At 45.0% G+C, this 20,773-nt stretch overlaps 1 protein-coding gene across 1 annotated transcript; it reads left to right on the top strand.

The window, feature by feature from the left end:
* Positions 1-797: 797 nt before the first annotated feature.
* Positions 798-19,365, top strand: LAMP5 (lysosomal associated membrane protein family member 5). The gene is made up of 6 exons (XM_053285879.1): positions 798-1,639; positions 2,083-2,255; positions 3,094-3,225; positions 3,718-3,823; positions 8,065-8,253; positions 18,024-19,365. Exons 1-6 carry the CDS (start codon positions 1,573-1,575, stop codon positions 18,200-18,202), a joined length of 846 nt encoding a protein of 281 aa, XP_053141854.1. The 5' UTR covers positions 798-1,572; the 3' UTR covers positions 18,203-19,365.
* Positions 19,366-20,773: the final 1,408 nt, after the last annotated feature.

Raw genomic sequence — 20,773 nt, 5'->3', positions numbered from 1 at the left:
GTTTAAGAAAGAATGGACCTGCCGACTCCGTCTTGCACATGATTATAGAATTTTGAAACTGTTTTAAAAATAATTGGCCAGAACAGCCATCTGAGGCTTCAAAGGTAGATCAGACTATGGGTTTATCTCCATATTTCTGCAAGCCATCAACAAAAATGTTTGGTGGTGGCACAAACCACAAGGTGGGTGGCCAGTTTGTGTAGCGAGTTTATATACACTGAAGTTGTCTGCTTGGTGACTATTATAATGCAATCCATCTCTGATTTAAATGAATAGAAAAATTCAATAGAGAACGGAAGTGTTAATATGCACATTGCATCACTGGCATTTCAATCTATGAACAGAAAAACCCCATTAATTAGACTGGATCATAATACATTTAAAACGTGTTTCTACTTTCTACTGTGATAGTGGAGTGTGGTTTGAGGACTGCAGTCTCTAGTTAACTTTATAAACTCTGTTGATAAAAGTTAAAGCTTTTGTCCCATTAATTGAAATACCAATCTAATTGCTTTGAGAAGCTGAGTATAAGAATGTATGATTTTCCTCACTGAACTCTGTGTGTGTGTGCGCGCCTCTGTGAGTGTGAGTGTGTGTGTGGTCTGCTGGGAGGGGGGAGCACCTGACTCTCCTTGGTTTCAGTTGTGTGAGGATTTTATTTTCTCAGCATAGGTTCTTCCCCGGAAGCCCTTGCTCCTCTAACCTTTAAGCCTTTTGCTGTTACACAAATATTCATCCTCTGCCTTTCTAGATGATATAACAAGCTAGCCTTCAAGTCCACTAGCCTAAAACATTTGGCAACAGGATGACATGCGGGCAACTCCTAGGCTATTGAACCAAGAATCCCGCCATCCCCAGAGCTGCAACAGTTACCCATTTTGGCTATAATAAATATGCTTCATTGATGCCCCAACCCTTTTTAAGAGGAGTAATTTGAATTTCCTGATGTCAGCTGGCGATATCCATTCCTATCAAATGAGAAGCAGTATTTTAAGTGTGGAAAGAGTCACCGCTAAAGAGGCTCTTGGAAGGGAAAAATACTTTACAACTTCGCCCACCGGTGTGTTACATAAATAAAGAAGTCTTTTCTGGAGGAAAGATGCCGGGGAGAAGGAAGCGCTGCAGGAACTTGGCGAAGCAAGCTGAGCTGCCTATGGAAGGGAGCAGTTGAGGGCGGGAAAGGATCTATTTGGCAGAGATTTCAGTCCTAAGAGGATGCCTTGTGAAGAATCTCCGGAGTAGTCTCTTTGCGCATTCAACTTCGCGTTGCAACAAGCTACTGGCCATAGCGCAAATATGCTGGACAGCTCCCTCCGCTCTCCGCCACTTGGTAGCTGGAGCGCGCTAAGTACCACGGCGGCAGTTCAGCACTAGGTTACCTTGGACAGCTCCCGCCGGCCTTCCAGATACACCCCGCCTCCTTGCCACTGTATCGCTCGAGTTTAGGAAAAGGATCTGATCTGAGTGCATTCACAGCCGCGCAGCAGCACTACAAGAGTGGAAGCTGGGAAGCGAAGCCCCAAGGAATATTCCCGTTTCTGGCTTCTTACTCGAGGGCTTACTTTAGGAGGCATGGATCTGAGAAGGAGCGAGATCTTTTCACCCAGTCTGGGACTCCGGCTGCTGCTGCTCTTTTTCTGTGAGTATCCTTACCAGCCACGGCAGATTTCCCTGAAAATGTCCAGGATCACTTTCCCCTAACAAGCCATACCCTAGTCTTTCTTATGGTGTATATGCACTACTATCGGTTAAGCGTTTGCTCAGTTTTGCGGACCGCCGAGCGAGAAATGGGAGGGGGAGAGACGCAAATGATACCCTATGTGTTTTGCAGGAGGGTGAATAAAATGCATTCCTTTGATTTTGCTGGGAAGGCTATATCGGTTGGGTTGAGTTGGACAGGTCTATGTAGGTTAGAAGGGCAAATTTTTGGCAAGACCAGCCAGCAAGATCTGCCCCATGGAGTTCTGCTTTTCAGAATAACTCACAAGCCATGCGACTGAAACAGAAGATCTCTCTCTCTCTCTCTCTCTCTCTCTCTCTCTCTCTCTCTCTCTCTCTCTCTGCATCCCCCCACCCCAACAGATGCACTAGCCGGCAGCGTGGCCGAACAAGAAGCGGAAAACCTCTCAGGTCTATCTCCTAACCCCGAAAAAGCCATTTTTGTAGTTCGTGAAAATGGAACCACCTGTCTCATGGCAGAATTTGCTGCTAAATTCATCGTCCCTTATGATGTGTGGGCCAGCAATTATGTGGATGTAAGAAGAACCCCTTTCTCTCCCCCACAGCAACTGGGCATATTTTGTGGTTCGTGGAAAGGTCCAACTTTCACATCCCTAGTATTTAGATCAGAATTTTTATTGGCGTAATTTGCAAGAGACAGGAAGACGAGGGAGGGAGAAGTGGGAGAAGTGGGGAATCATCTAGAATATTACAATGCCAACCATGGCCCTCCTTAGTTGCCGCAGGTTAGCAATACTATGTAACCCACCCACCCCCCACACAGAATGGAAAGAAAAACCCACAACTCTTTTACAAACAGTTAAACAAGGCTGGAGTAAGAAGGCAGCGCATATACGCCTCCTCTTTTTTCCGCAGTTGTTTTCCCCAAAAGAAATGTATTGCTGCGAATAAGTGTTCTTCGATTTTGATCCTTATGTAAGTGCATAAAGTTTGCTGCCTCCCTTTATGGGAGTGAAAAAGAGACTCGACGACAATATATAATTACTCATCTCGATTCCCTGGGGCTGCGGTGGGGCGGGGAGTCTATTATGGGTAATTGTTGTCGCTTGGGCGGCACTAGAAAATTCTGTCATTTCTTTCCAGCACAATGTGCTGAAGAGCTGCGATCCCACACATATCAATATTCACTTTTATTTGTTGTGGGTTACTTTTCTCTTTGCTGAGAAAAGGAGATGGATGAGGTGGCTGGGGGACTCCACCACATTTTCCCTGACGGTCTCTGTGACGGCGTTTCAAATCTCCTTTAAAATACTTTAAAAAAAAATAAATTGGTGTCTTTCAAAACCCAAAAGGGCTTGTCTAGGGTCGGGTCTCCAGCGCTGATTGAGACTATGGCGGTCTTGTGCCTTCTAGCTGATCACGGAACAAGCCTATATCCCGCTTTCTCGGGGAGCAGAAGAACAAGGGAAATGCGGCAGCAACGAATCTGAGCTCCACATTTCGTGGATGGACAAAGCTTACACCCTCCGACTTTACTTCGTCAAGGTAAATGTTGATCGCTGGCTCACTGCTCAGGGCATAAGAGGTGGAAGGGGAAAAAAGAAAAGGGATGGAAAACTCAAGGAAGGAAGGAAGGAAGGAAGAGGGGAGGGGGAGTGCAAGAAAACAAGGTAAGAGAGAGGCACAACGCGATCCTGAGCAGCCAGAATACAATTTTATTGAACTATTGTTCAAATGTATGCCTTGGCTTTCTGTGAATAAAGGCGCACAGAGCGACGTCCTCCCAACCCCTTCAGTTTCATTTGATCCATTTTAGTTTCAGGCCAGAGAAACCATTTAGCTTTAACCAACCCCCACCCCACGAAACGCACAGAGAGGGGCCAGGTTAGCCAAGGGCCTAGGTAAAGTTCTGGCCTGGCCCAAACCGGAGTGTGTGTTCCAAGGAGAAAGAGAGGCTTCGTTGTACTCTTGACCCATCACTTGCCTTGCCTTTCCCGTCTTCCACCATGTCCCCCCCCCCACCCCCCGCATTGGCAGGAGGGCCGCAACACCAGTCAGGGGCCAGAGGCTTGGTGGAAGATGAACAAAATCCAGTTCGTGTACGATAGCTCGGAGCGCACCTACTTCAAAGATGCCGTCAACCGTAAGTGCTTCGCTGCACAGAGGCCTGGAAAGCCAGCTGTGGGGATCAGGGGGGCGGGGGGAAGCGAGGCATCTGCTTGCGCTGGGTGGTTAAAAAGCTAGCGATGTTGGAGTCTTGATCTCTACCCGGGAAGGAAAATCGAGAGGCTGAGGCGGGCGGGGGGCTCCAGGCAGGGACACAACAAAACTCCGGCGCGACTTGGTCGTGCCGAATCAAGTACACTTTGGCGCTTCGGTGGGGTGGGGTAGGGCGCGAGAGAATCCGGATTCCAACCAAGGCCTGTGGCTCCTTGTCCGAGCCCCACTCTCGCCTGTGGTTTACCGCCTCTTCTTCGGATTTGTCCAGTTCGCCGCCTCCTTGCAGCAGATCTCCTCCTCAGCCCCCAAGCCCGCACTGCGGCGGCGGATCAAGGAGCATATGGCCGCCTTTCCCCGACGGCCTCTCCCGCAGCACCCGCAGCCCCCCCCCCCCGCGCCTCCCTCTGCGGTTCTTCACGTGGATTCGTTTCTTGCTTCAAGGTTTCCTCCTGGAGGGAGCCTAGAGCGAGGCCTCTCCGTGGCGGGCGGCCTTTTCCTCGCTGCGTCCCGAAGCGGAGACTTTAATTTTGGTGCTGCCCTTGGATCTCCTCCAAATGGCCAATAGGGCTGATCAACCTTAAAAATAATAATTAAAAAAGGACATAAAGGGGCGGGGGGCACTAGAAGGGTGCGAGTCACAAGCCTGGCGTAAGTCCTCTTTCACGTCGGTCTCTTGTGAGCCGACGGAAACGAAGGGCGCGCATTCTTTCTCGTCCCCGACACACACGTGCCCGCAAAGGAAGGCGGCGGCTGAATTTAGGAAGGAGGAAGCCTCGCAGGACTCTGCTTTCTACGACCTATTTCTAAAGAACCATGGTCAGGACTGGGCTGCAAGTCCCATATATTTATGTCGGGGCTCTCTGCCGATTAAAATCCACTATCATCTTAAGAGACGGACTGACACTTTCATATATTAGCTTTGTATAATAACAGAACCTTAGAAGAGGCCTCTTGGAGGTATTAAAGAATTAATACCTTCTGGAGATAGTAAAGAGAAAATGGCCAAAATCGTAAATTTATAACCAAAGGCTACCACTAATTGTCAGAAGGAAAGAAAGGCCACTATTAATAGGTTCTTTTTTCATTTGCTGTTACAGCTGCACATCAGAACTAAAATAGCATAATGGATTAAATATGTGCTTTTAACTCTCAGACCTTGCCACAAATTAAAATCCAACAAAAGCTTTAGTTAATTAAGCTACTGCCGAAATGTAGATTAAACCTTGTAGTCCTCTTCAGTGTCTGGAGTGTAAAAACACTTGTTTTGGGGTGTTTTGTTTTTTGTTTTTGGTAGAATCAGGTTGCACCTGATTCATGCACGTAATACTTCATTACAGGCACTTTTGGATGCAGATATCAGATTCGTAGTACAATATTACCCACTGAAATGTGACTGAAGCTGCTGTCTTATGATCCATGCTGCTTTCTTGGAAGTAAGCTACATTGAGCTCAGTGGAGCTTTCTTCCAAGTAAACCTGCATAGGGTTAGGCTGTAAGGCTGCAGTTCTACGCTACTCCCTACTTGAGAATAAGCCCCTCACTTAAACATAGGAGGACTTCAAAATAAGTTGCACAGGACTGTAAAACTAGACTAGCTCCATTTCCCTTTTCTCAGACTTTGGAGCTGATACTTTGATGCCTTTGAAAGATAATAATGAAGCAGTCTAGGAACCTCCATTTAATCTTCACCAAAATGGCAATGATGACAAGGCTGCATTTAAGTGCTTTAAAATGGTGAATATATTATTTGCTTACTGAAGCTTTGAAACTAAATTTTGGGGTGTGTGTGCAATTCCCATTCTTAAAAACACAGTGGATATTATTTTGTTTCATTCCTTTCATGCTCCTCTCCATTTTTTAAAAAATAGACATTTTCCTGATGCCTGTATTTGCTACTGTGTGTATCTGCAGTGTGGTCAGACAGAGTCTGTCAGCGTTGTGTGTGTGTGGGTGGGTTTTTTCTTTCTTTTTCTTTTTGTCGCATTGAAGCATGCAGAAGTCACATTCTGTGTTTATAAATGGCACTCCTTCCTGATTTATTTTGGGATAAAGATTTTCTCCTAAAATCTGGATACTGTATGCTCGTCTTTTAGTTATTTACATTCTACATATGGATTATGGAAGAAGTCATATTCATATGAAAATAAATGTGCAGTATGGAAATATTGATTAATGTTTGACCTGCACAACTCCTCTTTGCGATATAGTTCAACAAGATTGGTTGTCATATGTGACCATAGCTTAGCTGTGCATGGCACACCTTTACAAAATATTTATTATTTATTTGATTTATATACTTCCCTTCCTAAAGTGGCTCAGGGCAGTTTACACTAAAATCAATAATACATAACAATTAAAATAAAAAACCAATTAAAAGCAGATTAAAATTACAATTAAAACTAGGTGACATTCAAACTATATATAATTAAAAGCCAGGCTAAAAAGATGGATCTTTAAGGCTCTCCTGAAGGCCTCCACGGAAGACAGTCCTCATATCCATGGAGAGTGTGTTCAAATATATGTTGGTTATGATAATTAAAGACTTTGGGTTCAATCTAGAGCGAGTCCTTCCATGGGACATGGAAGCAGAGTTAAGCATTTGGCTGCCATTGATTTCAGCGCTCTTTTACATTTCCTTTTCTGGATTGCAGGTTATGTGTATACTTTAATCTAATGAGTAGTCATGCAGGTGGTATTGTTGTTCTGGCTCAGAATTATGCATGTGTGAATCTTTATATGCTTCTGAGAATTTTTTTTGTATCTTTGTCATTCCTCATGATTAATTTACCCATAACATTTTTGTTATGATTTGCTGTGACGGTTTTGAGATGAGAGCCAAGGCAGTGATAGTGGCTTGAGTGTAGGGTCCGTGTCTGGGAATTCACAGGCTTGACTCCTGCCTCCACTCTGATGCTTACTGAGTGGTCTTAGTCAAGTCACAATCTCTTTCAGCCTAGGGGTGTCTACCTTGCAGGGCAAAAAAGCCCCAAATAGGATACACAATAATCTTCAGGCAGCCCAGAGAAAGCAACAACAGTTTGCATGGTTCTGTGGGAAACAGTCAGCAATCGTTGTTAAAAAAAAGTCAGCTTAGATGAACCTAGTGGTTGAAAGTCACTGCCAATGTGTCGGCACAAGATATGCCGCCACATTTTAGTTTTCTAGCTGGCATTTCTGGTCATGATAACCATTTTGAATCCATAACAATCATGCATAAGTCCTTGAACTGTGAATGAGATATTAAATCCCCAAGTATGCATTGCTTCATATATATAAGCAATGCATACTCGAGGATTTAATATGGACATACCCATTCTGTGGACCGCCTTGAGAAATTGTTTCCACATCATGTGGAACCCTAATGATGAATACAAGAATAACACAAGATCACAAAACCAGAAGTTATTCAACAACTGAACTGAACTTCTTTTGGTCTATCTGTCTCTCCAACAGAAGCATAGAAGGGTCATTCCAAATTCTATGGGATTTAGCCAGTCCTACCATGATCACAGTATCCACGAGCAGAAGACTCCTACCAGGCAAAAAAGAGTCCTATTTCCCCTTCTCTCCTTCTGACATGCACAGTCACCTTGCCATGCCATTATGGGGAACAGGAGGCCTGGACACAAGTCCCATATCCCCATTCAACCCTTTCCCTTCTGTCTGGTCAAAGAATGTTAACTCAGGGTGGACTCATTATTATGCCCTATGGGATCTCTCCTCATGTGTGCACAGTGCCCATGAAAGCACTGGATCAAGCCCTTTGTGTTCTATCGCTTCCTCAGAGGTGCTCTACATGAACTATGTGCTGGTCCTTTTTATCCTTTAATAGTGGCTTTTGCAAGATATCTCCAGGTGTAAGCTTTTGAGCATCCTGCATCATTGTTTTCTTGCTGCAAAGGAAGCATGTAGAATGGTGTCAGAGATCTGGTGGAAGAGAGAGTCTGGTTGCTGTCTCCCCTCCCCTTCTCTCCTGACTGCAGTAGCAGCATCAGGGTTGGTACAGTGATTTGGATCACTCTCATCTCTAATGTTCACATAAAACCTTCTGTGAATTCTCAGTGCAATAATGTTGGTTGCTACACAGTTATTGCCTTAAGATTGGGGTAGATCCCAAGCAATAGGACTAGTACACAACCATTGATATTTCTGTCCTCTTGGCAGCTGGGAAGCACACATCCACCACACGTCATCTTTCAGCCTTAGTCACCCCAGCTGGGAAGTCCTATGAATGCCAAGCTCAACAGACAATCAGCCTGATCACCACTGATCATCAAAAATATGTCGTTCTCTTGCTGTCTGAGGTCCGCCTTCAGCCTTTTGACATCAGCTCTGATTTTGTCTTCAGTGAAGGTAAGGGTCTTATGGCCAGTGGCAAATATTTGGGTACGATCTGGAAAGCTAAGGCAGCAGCTCTTGAAGCTATTCCAGTTGAAAGTTGGAATGGACAAGGAACAGAAGCTAGCTTCTTCTTTTTTAAAAAAGAGAGTACTGATCGTGTGTCCTGTCCACACCTGCAGACTAAAATGACATTGAGACCATGCATAAGTGGATTTCACCAATTCCATTATGTGATTGTTGTGGGGATTCATTCAGCCCTATGTTCCACTCCACCTGTCTTCCAGTTTAATTTGGAGAATTTTAGAACTGGTGTATGCAGAGTTTCCCAGTTTTCCATTCATGTCTCCCCCTGCTTTTCAGATTATTAAAATATGGCACGATCACAGGTATACTGGCTGACATACCTCGCAGTTTTACATGTATATTACACTGTAATGTTCATGCAGTTGCACAAGAGTGCGCTTATGCATGATCAATAATTGGACAAATGGAGTTGTATAATGGTATGGCCACAGAAGTAATGACTGTACGCTTGTGCAACAAAACTTTGCACAGTTTTTGCACTAGTGCATGCGTAATCTTGTGCAACCAAGCGAATGTTATGTTGCAGTGCACACATAATGTTGCACAGTATGTCAGCTATTGATTAGACCTCAGTGCAGAATGGAACCTGCTATAATTTCTCTGTAAGGAGAAACAGGAATGAGCTGAAACCTCTGGCAAACTATAAGCAAAGTGGGTTAAACAAGGCTGGGGGCAGAAAGAGAGAATAATGACAGATTGCAAATGTGCTGGTGCTTCTCTAGAAACAAGACCAGGTAACGGAGAACTCCCCAATCTGGCGAGAAATTTGGATGGGGAGGATTTTGTAGTCAGCTCTACCTACAGGCAGTAAAGTGGAGCTTAAGTAACAGAATGGAAGTGGTGGACTGCTGGCACATCTATTACTGCTGTGGACTGTGCCACATATGCTAGCTTTGCTAAGAATTTTTGGACTATCCTCAATCCACATAAGGCTTGTAGAGGTGATAAGAACATAAGAACAGCCCTGCTGGACCAGGCCCAAGGCCCATCTAGTCCAGCATCCTGTTTCGCACAGTGGCCCACCAGATACCGCTGGAAGCGGCATCAGTGATCAGTGAGTTGAGCCAGCTTGCCTGACAATGATGTAAATCCTCCTTCAGGAAATACCCTTAATTTGCATAGGTCAGGCCAGTCCCCTCCCCTATCACTGTGTTTTCTACAGAGGCTAAAGCAAGCAGGAAGGGCAAAGTAGGAATGGGAGACAAGACTTCACTTGGGCCAGATAGCAATAGCAATAGCAATAGCACTTACATTTATATACCGCTCTATAGCTGGAAGCTCTCTAAGCGGTTTACAATGATTTAGCATATTGCCCCCAACATTCTGGGTACTCATTTTACCGACCTCGGAAGGATGGAAGGCTGAGTCAACCTTGAGCCCCTGGTCAGGATCGAACTTGTAACCTTCTGGTTACAGGGTGGCAGTTTTACCACTGCGCCACCAGGGGCTCAGTTTTACCACTGCGCCACCAGGGGCTCAGGCACAGATGACAATGTATGGGGACCATATTAGGACCATCTTTATCAGGGGGAGAGCAACTGTCCCTATCCAACCACAGCACAGCATCCCTCCAGTGGTTGTTGCTGGTATGTTTCAATCTAGATTGTGAGCCCTTTTGACACAGGGAAGCATCTTCAAACCGCTCTGAGTACAGTGTTGAAAAGTGGCATACTGTGTACATATTCATTGTTGGAGGAGGAGGAGACCCTTGTTTCATCTATTTTATAATCAGATTGCTGATTGACTGCTTTTGGGGTGGTTTCATGTCCTGGCTACATACAATTTCTTTCTTGTCACTCTGTGATCTGAATTTCCTTTTAAGTGTATTATTCTTATTAGCAGCAGCAATAGTAGTAGTCCACTTTTCAGCAAAAATAAATAAATTACAAAGTAGTTTACATAGCAGAAGGAATGAGAAAATGCCAACCTGTTCCAAAGGGGTTCACAATTTAAAAATGAAACACAAGGAAGACATCAGCAACAGCCACTGGAGAGATACAGTGCTCAACTGAAAAGGGATGGTTGCTTCCCCCCACAACTCCATACAAAAAGCTATCACTTTAAAGGGTGCTTCTTTGCCCAGAGGTATAGCATCTCTTGTTGCTCATTCACCTACTTTAGAACAATGTGAATGTACCAAAGTAGCTATTAGGCCTGTGAAAATTTGGATTCAAACATTCAGATTTTATCCAAAATTGGTGAAAATAGCTAAAATCCAAATCTGACTTTAAAAACAAAACAAAACTGGATCAGTAAAGTTGGAATTAATTCCAAAATATCAAAATTAATTTAGGAAATACTTCAGAATTTTCGAATTAGAAAAATGAAATAGGATTTTCCCCCATAGAGGTGAATGGGGAATAAAAAAAATAAATCAATAAAAACCATTGGTTGGTCCTAGAGCCTTGACACTTACCACACTTGTGAGGAAGAGAGTTAGAGGCCCCTGTAGTGGACTTGAAGAGAACAGGTCAATCCCAGGACTTTTTGTGAATTTTTGAAATGTTAGCAAAAATGGCTGAAAATGGTGAAATCTGGCTTGTTTCAAGCCAGAATGTTACAAAAAGCTCTGGATCTGAAGCCCTTCCTAGGAACTTCATTCCACCCCCATGTGGTGGGAAAAGGACATTCCTTTGATTTTATATTAATTTTTGTCTTCCCCATTGCACGCAGTCAGTAAAAGTACTTTGAAATTTTCTGTTTTTGTGTTTAGAAAGAATTTCTCACTTTCCCTTCTAGCTATTAAAGGATTAAAAGGTGTGAAGTCCATTAAATCCCTTTTAATAGGTCTGCCTATACCTGCAATGGGGAAGGTGGTGGTGGTGGGGATATAAAATCAAAGGAATGCCCTTTTCTCTCCACACAGGGATGGAATGATAGTCCATGGTGGGGTGGGAGGCTTCAGTTCCAAATATTTTTGTAAAATTCTGGATAGAAACAAGCCAGATTTCACATTTAGTCATTTTTAAAAATTCTTTAAGAATTCACCAAAAAAAAATCAGAGGAGTAACCCATAGCTTTGAAAAACATAACACAGAATCCTGTCAGTGTGGACTTCATGTATGCCAGATTTCATAACTGTATGCTCCATCCATTCTGGAACTATAAAGGGGGAGGCATGGCAAAAGGAGCATTCTGGCATGAAGGCAAAGGGCAGATCCCTCCACATGCTGGTGGAATGATGGTCCAAGGAGTATCTTCAGTTTCAGAAATGTTTGTAAAGTTCTGGCTTGAAACAAGCTAGAGTTCACCATTTTTAGCCATTTTTACAAACATTTCAAAAATTCTCCAAAAATCATAGGGTTGACGAATTCTCTTCAAATTCACTAAAGTGGGCTTCAATCTCCTTCCCCATGTGTGTGGAAAGTTTCAAGGCTGTAGAACCAACCAGTAATTTTTAGTAAATGTTTAAATATTTCTCCATTCCACCTCCATGGGGAAAGGGCCTATTCAATTTTGCTAATTCCAAAATTCTGAAGTATTTCCATAATGATATTTCAGATGTAATTCCAACTTTACTGATCCAATTTTTATCACTTTCCCTTCTAGCTATTAAGGGATTAAAAGGTGTAAAGTCCGTTTAATCCCAATTAAAAAGTCTGCCTGATCCTGCATAGGAGAAGACCAACATTAATATGAAATCAAAGGAATGTCCTCTTCCCTCCACATGGGGGTGGTATTATGGTCCAAGGAGGGGCTTCAGATCAAAAGTGTTTTGTAAAATTCTAGCTTGAATTAAGCCAGATTTCACCATTTATTTTTTTACCAAATTAAAAAAAAATCACAAGAAATCAGGGGATTGACCAATTCTCTTCAAATGCTCTGAAGGGGCCCCTGACCTCCATCCCCACATGTATGTCTAGTTTCAAGGCTCTGGGACCAACCAGTGATTTTTGGTGATTTTATTTTTCATTTCCCCCATTGACCGCTATGGAGAGGAACTCAAATTTAACTCTGGATTAGGATTAGGATTCTGAGTCTGATCTGACATAGCTAGAGCCCATAGAATCTGTATTTTCTGAACATACACAGGCTTTGTAACTAGATTAGCATTCTGTGGGAGGTGCATTGTGCTGTGTGTCAGTTGCAGTCACACTCTAACCCCCGGACCTTAGGGACCCAGCCCATGACCTCCAAGGTCTGAGGGGGCCTCTAAGATCTGGGGGGAGGGCTCCTGCCACCACCCCACATGCCCACCCCACTGCTGCCCGGTGAAAAGTTACCTTTCTTTAGTGTGGCCAGGGGGCGGAGGGGTGGGGGGTAAGCCAAGCAGGCCTCTCCCCATCCCACAGGAGGCCCTCGTGGGGGGGGGCTCATGGGGGGGGTGTTTCAAGGCGGGGAGGTCTGGGCACCACTTTGAGCTAGGTGCGCCACTGAGTCACACTACAACACCTTTAACCCATGACACCCAGTAATTGGCTAAAGGATTTACATTGTTGGTGTTGAAAACACTCCTGAAATGAATCAGCTACTTGTGGCACTGCTTTAGGAGTGGAAGCTTGTAAAAAAAAAAGAAAAAAAAAACCCTTTCCTGTTGGGAGCTAACAGGGTATCCTGCACTATATTTCACTATGCTATGAGCCAACTATTGATGTACTTTCCCCAGTATGGGTGTGCCATATAATTTTCTATGCAAAGCACTACTTGATTTAAAAAGTAGGGAACATCTGTATCATAAGTGCAGAAGTGCAATCATTTGGCAATGGCTGGCTGAACTGTTTATATCGAAAAAGGGCTGGATAGACAGAGAGGCCTAGAAAGGGAAAGCAAAGGGTTTCGGCTGCAGCTTGAGGAGGCAGTGGACTAAGAGAGAAGACCGAGGCTTGCAGATATCGTGGGCTTAGAAAGGAAATGGGGCCTGAGGATGCTAGGAAAGAAGGCGGAGACTTGAGGCAGTGGGCCTAGGAAAGAAGGCTAGGGTTTGAGGAGGCAACGGGCAAAGAGCATTAGCATTAGAGAGAAGGTGGGCCTAGGCAGAGAACTGGGGCCTGAGGATGCAGTGGGCCTAGGAAAGAAAACGGGCCAGCCTGAGGATGTGGTGGGTCTATACAAAAAGGCTGGGGCTTGAGGAGACAGGGTCTAGGGATTTGTTTTGTTTGCAGCATTCCTATCTGTGTTTATAAAAGAATAAAGAACAAAACTTTAAAACGACTAAAGCTAATCAAAGCAAAAAAGGAGAAAGCTACAGCAAAAGGAATAAAAGAATGGGAATAGACACAAAGAATGAAGGCTGGTGGATGGAGGGCAGAGTGTGTTAGGGAAAATGGACAACTCGGGGACCAAATGGTTAGAGAAGAGAAATGGAACCAAGAAACGTGAGGGTGGCTGAAGTTCATGGAAGATTTATTTGTAATAAGGTTTGATTCAAGGCCTCTCAAGTTGGATGTGTTGTACATAGATCTTTAGTTTTTGGTTTTTATAATTCTTAATTTTTAGCTTTAAGGTTTTAATTTAGAATTTTAAAAGCTAATTTTGATTGTGGTTGTAGCTTGGATTTTTAACTTGGTTAATTTGGTTAATTTTATTAGTCTGATTTTATACTGTAACTGTTTTATAAATGTTGTGAGCCACCCCGAGCAGTAATGTACTGGAGGGGTGGGGTATAAATGTTTTAAATAAATAGCTGGTTCTGTGATGGTTGAAGCAACTTGAGCCATGGGGGGTTGTCTCCCTTCCAGCCCCACTGCAGCCCATCACCTGTCATTGCTGCTTCCCTTTTAAATGATGTCACCACAAGGTAATGGTGCCTGTTCCCAGAGCCGTGGCTACACTGATTTATGCTGAATTTATGTGAATCCCTTAAAAAAAAGAAGAAGTCCTGAACACTGTCATGATGGTAACTGCTGCCTTCCATTTTATTCACTTAGCTACTGTTTCCATCTAGTGAACTGTAATTCCACCATTTACAACTCTCTGGAACTGGGAATTTGTGCTTTTGTGGCTTTGCAGTTGGTAAAGCAGGCCAATATTAAATTCACAATAGATGGATTTGTGGTACTAATGTTACACCCCAGTTGAGGGAGATTAAGAAAAAAATCAAGGCTTTATTGCTGAAAATCACTTCAGCTCAGCAGACATCTCAACAGCCCTGTTGCTCTCTGTTTGTTTCCTGCCCCTTCCCTGGGGTTCCACTTAGTTTGTCTCTTAAATGGACAGTCATAGATTGGCATTCAGTACAAACAAAGCTTCCAACAAACTGCATTACATTTCAATTACTGTTCATGCTAGCCCAGAACAGAAGGCTTTATTATTATTATTTCTTGTTTACACAGTCAGACAGGTGTTATTGACTGGTTTGTTTTATCCAATTATTATTTCTTGTTTACACAGTCAGACAGGTGTTATTGACTGGTTTGTTTTATCCAGACATCGAGTCCTTCCCAAGGACCTGGGATGGCTGAATTTTATTGTCAGTTGTTATAGATATCGTCGCAGAATATAGGCTGTTCCCAGTAAAGCTGCTTTTTGTAACTGGCTGATGGTGATTTCTGTGGCCCCTATGGTGTTGAGGTGCTCTTCAAGGTCTTTTGGAACTGCACCCAGGGCGCCAATGACCACTGGGATTATTTTGCTCTTTTTCTGCCACAGCCTTTCAATTTCAATTTGTAGATCTTTGTATTTGGTGATTTTTTCTATTTCTTTTTCTTCTATTCTGCTATCCCCTGGTATTGCTATGTCAATTATTTTGACTTGTTTTTCTTTCTTCTCGACTACAGTTATATCTGGTGTATTGTGTGGCAGATGTTTGTCTGTTGTTGTTGTTGTTGTTGTTGTTAATAATAATAATAATAATAATAATTCGATTTCTATACCGCCTTTCCAGAAATGGCTCAGGGCAGTTTACATAGACAAATAACAAACAAATAAGATGGAACCCTGTCCCCAAAGGGCTCATATTCTAAAAAGAAACATCAGATAGACACCAGCAACAGTCACTGGAGGTACTGTGCTGGGGGTGGATAGGGCCAGTTACTCTCCATCTGCTAAATAAAGAGAATCACCATGGTAAAAGGTGCCTCTTTGCTCAGTTAGCAGGGATTTAATTTAGTTTAATTGCCTTCTGAGTTAGTTCACAGGCTCAACTTGGCATCGTCTTTACTGCTTAGGCAGTCTAGTTTCTTAGCCTCCTTTAACAACAAATCTCTAAACACAGTTTTGGAATGACAATTCTATTTCTGCTTGACTTGTGTGCTATGGCAGCATGAGACTTTGCAGAGGCTTTATCCATTTCATGATCCCAGCTAATATTCAAAGACAGACAAATGCTGTGCAAGACAAGCCCTCCCAGAAGTTGTAAAGTGTGCCGTCAAGTCAATTTTGACTCCTGGCACCCACAGAGCCCTGCGGATTTCTTTGGTAGGAGAAGTTTACCATTGCCCATTGCCATCTCCCGCGCAATATGAGATGATGCCTTTCAGCATCTTCCTATATCACTGCTGCCCAATAGAGGCGTTTCCCATAGTCTGGGAAACATACCAGCGGGGATTCAAACCAGCAACCTTCTGCTTGTTAGTCAAGCATTTCCCTGCTGTGCCACTTAAGGTGTTCCTGGACTAGAAAACAGAGAGCCCTGAAAGGCTTTGTGGGATGGTAAGGCTGCCTTGGTACTCTGGCTGGAAAAATCAAAATATTCCTTTTGACCCTCTAAATACCCAGTTTTTTCCCTATTTCCAAGACTTCTAGTTAGTGGGACATAAAGTCAGCCACAAAGGTGAAGTCATACACTTTTTTGACAAGCAAGTTTAACCAGAAAGCCAAAGACATTCACGTCATTGGCTTTCCCCTCTAACCCTTCACCTCATTGGCTTTCACCTCAAAGTGCGACAATTTCCTTACTTTTGGGCAACTAGATGAGTGATGCGATTGACTTTGGGGCGATACTCACAACCAACAAAAATCGGGCTAGGAGAGCCTAGCCCGATTTTTGTTGGTTGTAAGAACCACCGGGCTCGCAGCCGAGCCCGGTGGTTCTTGAGCGGGTAACCTGCTCAAGAACCCCTGCTAAAAAGCAGGTTGGCAGAGTGAGCGCTCCAGCAAACCTGCTTTTTAGGCTCATGAGTAGCCGCAGTGCAGCTTCGCACTGCGCCTACTCATGGGTAGACCCCCGACCGGGAGGTGAAAAGCCGCCTACCAGCTCTGCGGGTCTCCTCAGTATGCCCTGTGCCCTCGCGCAGGGCATACTGGGGCTTGCGGGGGCCGCGCGGCCCCCCACCCCCCGGCCATCGTGTGGGCGGCCAATCTGGCCGCCCAGGGCTCCCTGCCCGCTCGTGAGCGGGGAGAGCAGTCTTAGCCCGCTCTTCCCACTCACCAGTAAAAATCGGGTCTCACTGATCGTGAGACCCAGTCCTTAATTTGGTTAACCTGTTCTTAACCTTGTTTCTCCAGCAGCAAAACCCTGATTTTTCAAAGCCCACTGACCTAAAGAGTGACTTGATTTTGGCTGAGTCCTGTTAATTACAATGGCCAAGTGCTTTGCTGTGTTCATGCTCTTTTTGTTTTCAGCAGGCAAAATAAAAATGATGGTTGGGGGGGGGGCGGTTTGAACCATGGTCATAGCCAGTAACCTTTATTCTTGCTTCCTTCCTATTCCCATTTATTCCCCCACCTTTCCAAAGGCACCTGATTGCCTTTCCAAAGCTGGTTTGTAATGTTATACCAGAATAGCAGCATTGATGGATATAGCTGTGCTGGCAACTACCACCATTGCCAGATGTTGCATAAAGTAATAAGCAATCATATCATGTGGGAGAAAAGTGAGCAAATGATAGGGGCAGGACTTGGAATGACTCACTTATTTAACACTGGTGCAGGCTGCCTGTTTGTGACCTCCAGCCTCTGTATCTGCTTTGCACAGCTTCCTAAAGGTGGTGGTTCACATGAGCAGCACTACCCAGGATTGGTCCTGATCCTGGCACTCTGCAACGGGGTAGCCCGGGTTTTTTACTTGGGCTAAAAGTGAGGCAGAAGGGCATGGGCGCTGTTCTATCTCACCCGGCCGTATGAATGTTCAAGCTGCCTGCAGACTGAGTGTTCATAGAGCCGGGTGGCAGGAGTGCCCGGCGGCAGGAGTACCCAGCGGGGGGGGTGATCCCCCAATGCATTGTGCTCCTCACCTAGTGCATTGTGGGATGCAGGTGGCTGCAGCCTGCTTCCCCCTGCACCCTTGCCACCTGTTGATTGTTTGCACCCTGGTTGTGTGGGTGCGCATCACAAACGATCACAGAGTACCAAATCCTGCCTCCCCCACACCCCGCTCACCCTAGCCCTACCCGGAATGGTCGAGAGAACAACTTTCTAGTATACACAGATTCTACCCTCCATTAAAGTCTCCCTTCACCCCAGATTGTCACAGTTCCCATTGGGTATGATGGAACAAGTGTTGCGTTTGTCCTGGGGAGACCAGGTTCAAATTATCAGTGAACTATGAAGCTCCCTGAGTGAACTCGGACCACTCTCGCTCTCAGTCTAACCTACCTCACAGGATTGTTGTGATAAGGCAGGCGGGGAGGGGGAACAAATACACTTCCTTCTGCTACTTGGATGAAAGGTGGAATAAAAATATAAGAAAAAGAAAGAAAGAAAGAAAGAAAGAAAGAAGCCTGGAAATGAGTTTTTCCATACCATGTTGGAGTTCGCCATCTTGGTTTCAACCAAGAGGCTTATGCTAATCATATTTCTCTCTCCCTTATGTATTGCAGAACATAAATGTCCTGTGGACCAAAGGGAACAACTAGAAGAAACTCTCCCTCTTGTTCTGGGCTTGATCTTGGGACTGGTGATTGTGATAACCCTTGGCGTTTACCACATCCATCTCAAAATGACCGCTAATCAAGTCCAAATTCCACGTGACAGATCTGAATATAAACATATGGGATAGCGGGCAAAGTACCGCTCGGGTGGTGAAGCAAAAGCACTTTTTTCTAGAGATCAGGAGCCCACACACTCTGAAACTGTCTATTGAATAATGACCAAATGAAGAGAGAATGGGGAGGGCGGGGGGAACAGCCATTCCACAAAAATCAACGCTTAGAGCAGAGGGTAGCGTTTTCTCCACCGGAGAGCCATCAGCACTTTCCCCTACTCCCTTCCCATTCATGTGTTGAGGCAGATGGTTGGGATGAAGATAGGTTTTTTGCCCTGAGGACTGATATTAATTATTATTATTTCTTGTTTACACAGTCAGGCAGGTGTTATTGACTGGTTTGTTTTATCCAGACATCGAGTCCTTCCCAGGGATGATGATGATGATGATGATGATGATGATGATGATTATACATGAAGTTCCTACAATGCAATCCTATGCAGGTTTATTCTGAAGTACATCCCATGGTGTTCAGTGGGGTTTGCTTCCTGGTAGGAGTGAATAGGATTGCAGCCCTACTCTTGTGTTTATAAAGCACGGAGAATTCTTACAGGAACAAAGGAATGGTCGGTGCCAGGAATCTAGGAATCCAACATTCCCCTAGGAATAATGCCATTTTGAGGAGTCTCAGTCAGGCCCTGATGTTATGCCAGACCTGCTCAACTTAGCCCCGCCCCCCCAGCTGCTTTTGGACTACAACTCCCATCATCCCCAGCCCCAGTGGCCAACAGCCAGGGATTATGGGAGATGTCGGCCAACATCTTCAGAAGGGACGAAGTTGAGCAGGCCTGTCCATCACAGACCCACCCTTCAGCTCATCTCAGTTTAAACCTGTTTCGATCACATGAAAAATAAGATGCTATGGATTTTAGCTTGAGGAAAATTTGTTTTTGCTTATTGGGAATGTATTAGCACCAGAACAACTTTATGGTTGTTGCCGCACAAACCATAGAAGTGTCATGCTGTTGTAAGCCAATTGAGAAATGCTTCTGGGCTGGGCACCTTGCATGTAATGTGATTGAAAAATGCCTACTGCTACATGATGAAGTCATAAGACAACAAACAACTACAGCAACAAGATGTTCATCTTACTATGCAGATATCTTCAGGTGTTATAAATATATATGTGTAAATATATGTATGCACAACCCAAATAAATCCTAAATTATATTGATTAATGCCGAGTATTTTTTTAAATGTATAGAAATATACATATATGTCAAGCAATTTATTAGCATGCTTATTCATTGGGAAGTGACCTCAGGTTCTGTACAAATAATAGGAAGCAAACACAACGGGGCTATTCACACGGTCTGCAAAAATCGGGCTAAGGGAGCCTAGCCCGATTTTTGCAGTCTGTGAGAACCACCGGGCTTGGCTGCAAGCCCAATGGTTCCTGAGCGGGTAACCCACTCAAGTAACCCATCCCTTAAACTGGGTTTGCAGAGCGAGCGCTCCGCAAACCCGATTTTTTGGATCATGAGTAGCCGTGGCGCGGCTCTGTGGTGCGGCTACTCACAAGGAGACCCCCAACCGGGCGGCTTAAAAGCAGCCTCCCGGCTTGGGGGGTCCCTCCAGTATGCCCTGCTCACTTGCGCAGGGCATACTGGAGCTTCCAGGGGCTGCGCGGTCCCCGATCTTCCCAGCCTCCTCCAGCTCCATCACAGAGCCGGCAGTTGTGTGGGCGGCCGATCTGGCAGCCCAGGGTTGCCGCCCTGCTCGTCTGTGGGGAGAGTGGGCTTAGCCCGCTCTCCCCACAAACCCTATGGAGGCAGGTCTCTGCTTGTGAGACCTGCCTCAACATGTTTTAAAGGGTCCTACAGAAGGTGGGCAGCCCTTCCATGAATCAACCACCTCAAGCAGCAGTTTATTGAAGCACCAGCAGGGTTTCAAGATGCCCTCTCTCACCACCTCACGTGCCTCCTCCCACCACTTGAAAGAAGGAAATGGAGGCAGCATTTGGCACCTTGCCGCAGGGGCAAAGATGTGTGTTTTCCTTAATGATGCCTCAGGCAGGAGAGAGTGTGTGAGAGCCTCAATCCAGGACGCAACTCAGCTGGTTGCATGTGGACAGTAGCTGCAGATGGGGATACGCAGCCTGATCTGTGTCTGTCACATCCATCAAGTTCAGTGGGGCCCAGGTGGGCATATAATGTGCTTGCAGGTGCCCCATGCTGGATCAATCAATCAGTCTTTATTACCGCTATAGTATGTATGTATGTATGTATGTATGTATGTTATGTATAACCCTTATACATACAGTATAAGGGTTATTACATGTTAAAAGTAGGGATGGGCCCGGACCGGTCCGGAGGCCATTTAAAAAGCCTCCGGACCGGTCTGGACCTGGGCGGTCCGGTTCGGGTGGGGGGGTACCTTTAAGAGCGGCAGGAGGGTTTACTTACCCCTCCCGCCGCTTTCCCGCTTGGCGCCATAATCCACAGAGCAATTGGGGCGGCAGGACACCTCCCTGCCGCCCCTTCCCCAATGTTGCTTCAAAAAACTCCCAGCAGTCCTTTGCGCGTGCACACAAAGGACTGCTGGGAGTTTTTTGAAGCAACGTCGGGGAAGGGGCGGCAGGGAGGT

Source organism: Hemicordylus capensis, chromosome 1 (assembly GCF_027244095.1).
Source record: "Hemicordylus capensis ecotype Gifberg chromosome 1, rHemCap1.1.pri, whole genome shotgun sequence".
Taxonomy (NCBI): domain Eukaryota; kingdom Metazoa; phylum Chordata; class Lepidosauria; order Squamata; family Cordylidae; genus Hemicordylus; species Hemicordylus capensis.
This window is presented reverse-complemented; position numbering and strand designations above follow the sequence as displayed.

Coding starts and splice junctions, on each gene's coding strand:
- LAMP5 (XM_053285879.1), top strand. CDS start 1,573: ATGGATCTGAGAAGGAGCGAGATCTTTTCACCCAGTCTGGGACTCCGG. Junction 3,226..3,717: donor TCCGACTTTACTTCGTCAAG/GTAAATGTTGAT, acceptor CCGCATTGGCAG/GAGGGCCGCAACACCAGTCA. Junction 8,254..18,023: donor TGATTTTGTCTTCAGTGAAG/GTAAGGGTCTTA, acceptor TATGTATTGCAG/AACATAAATGTCCTGTGGAC.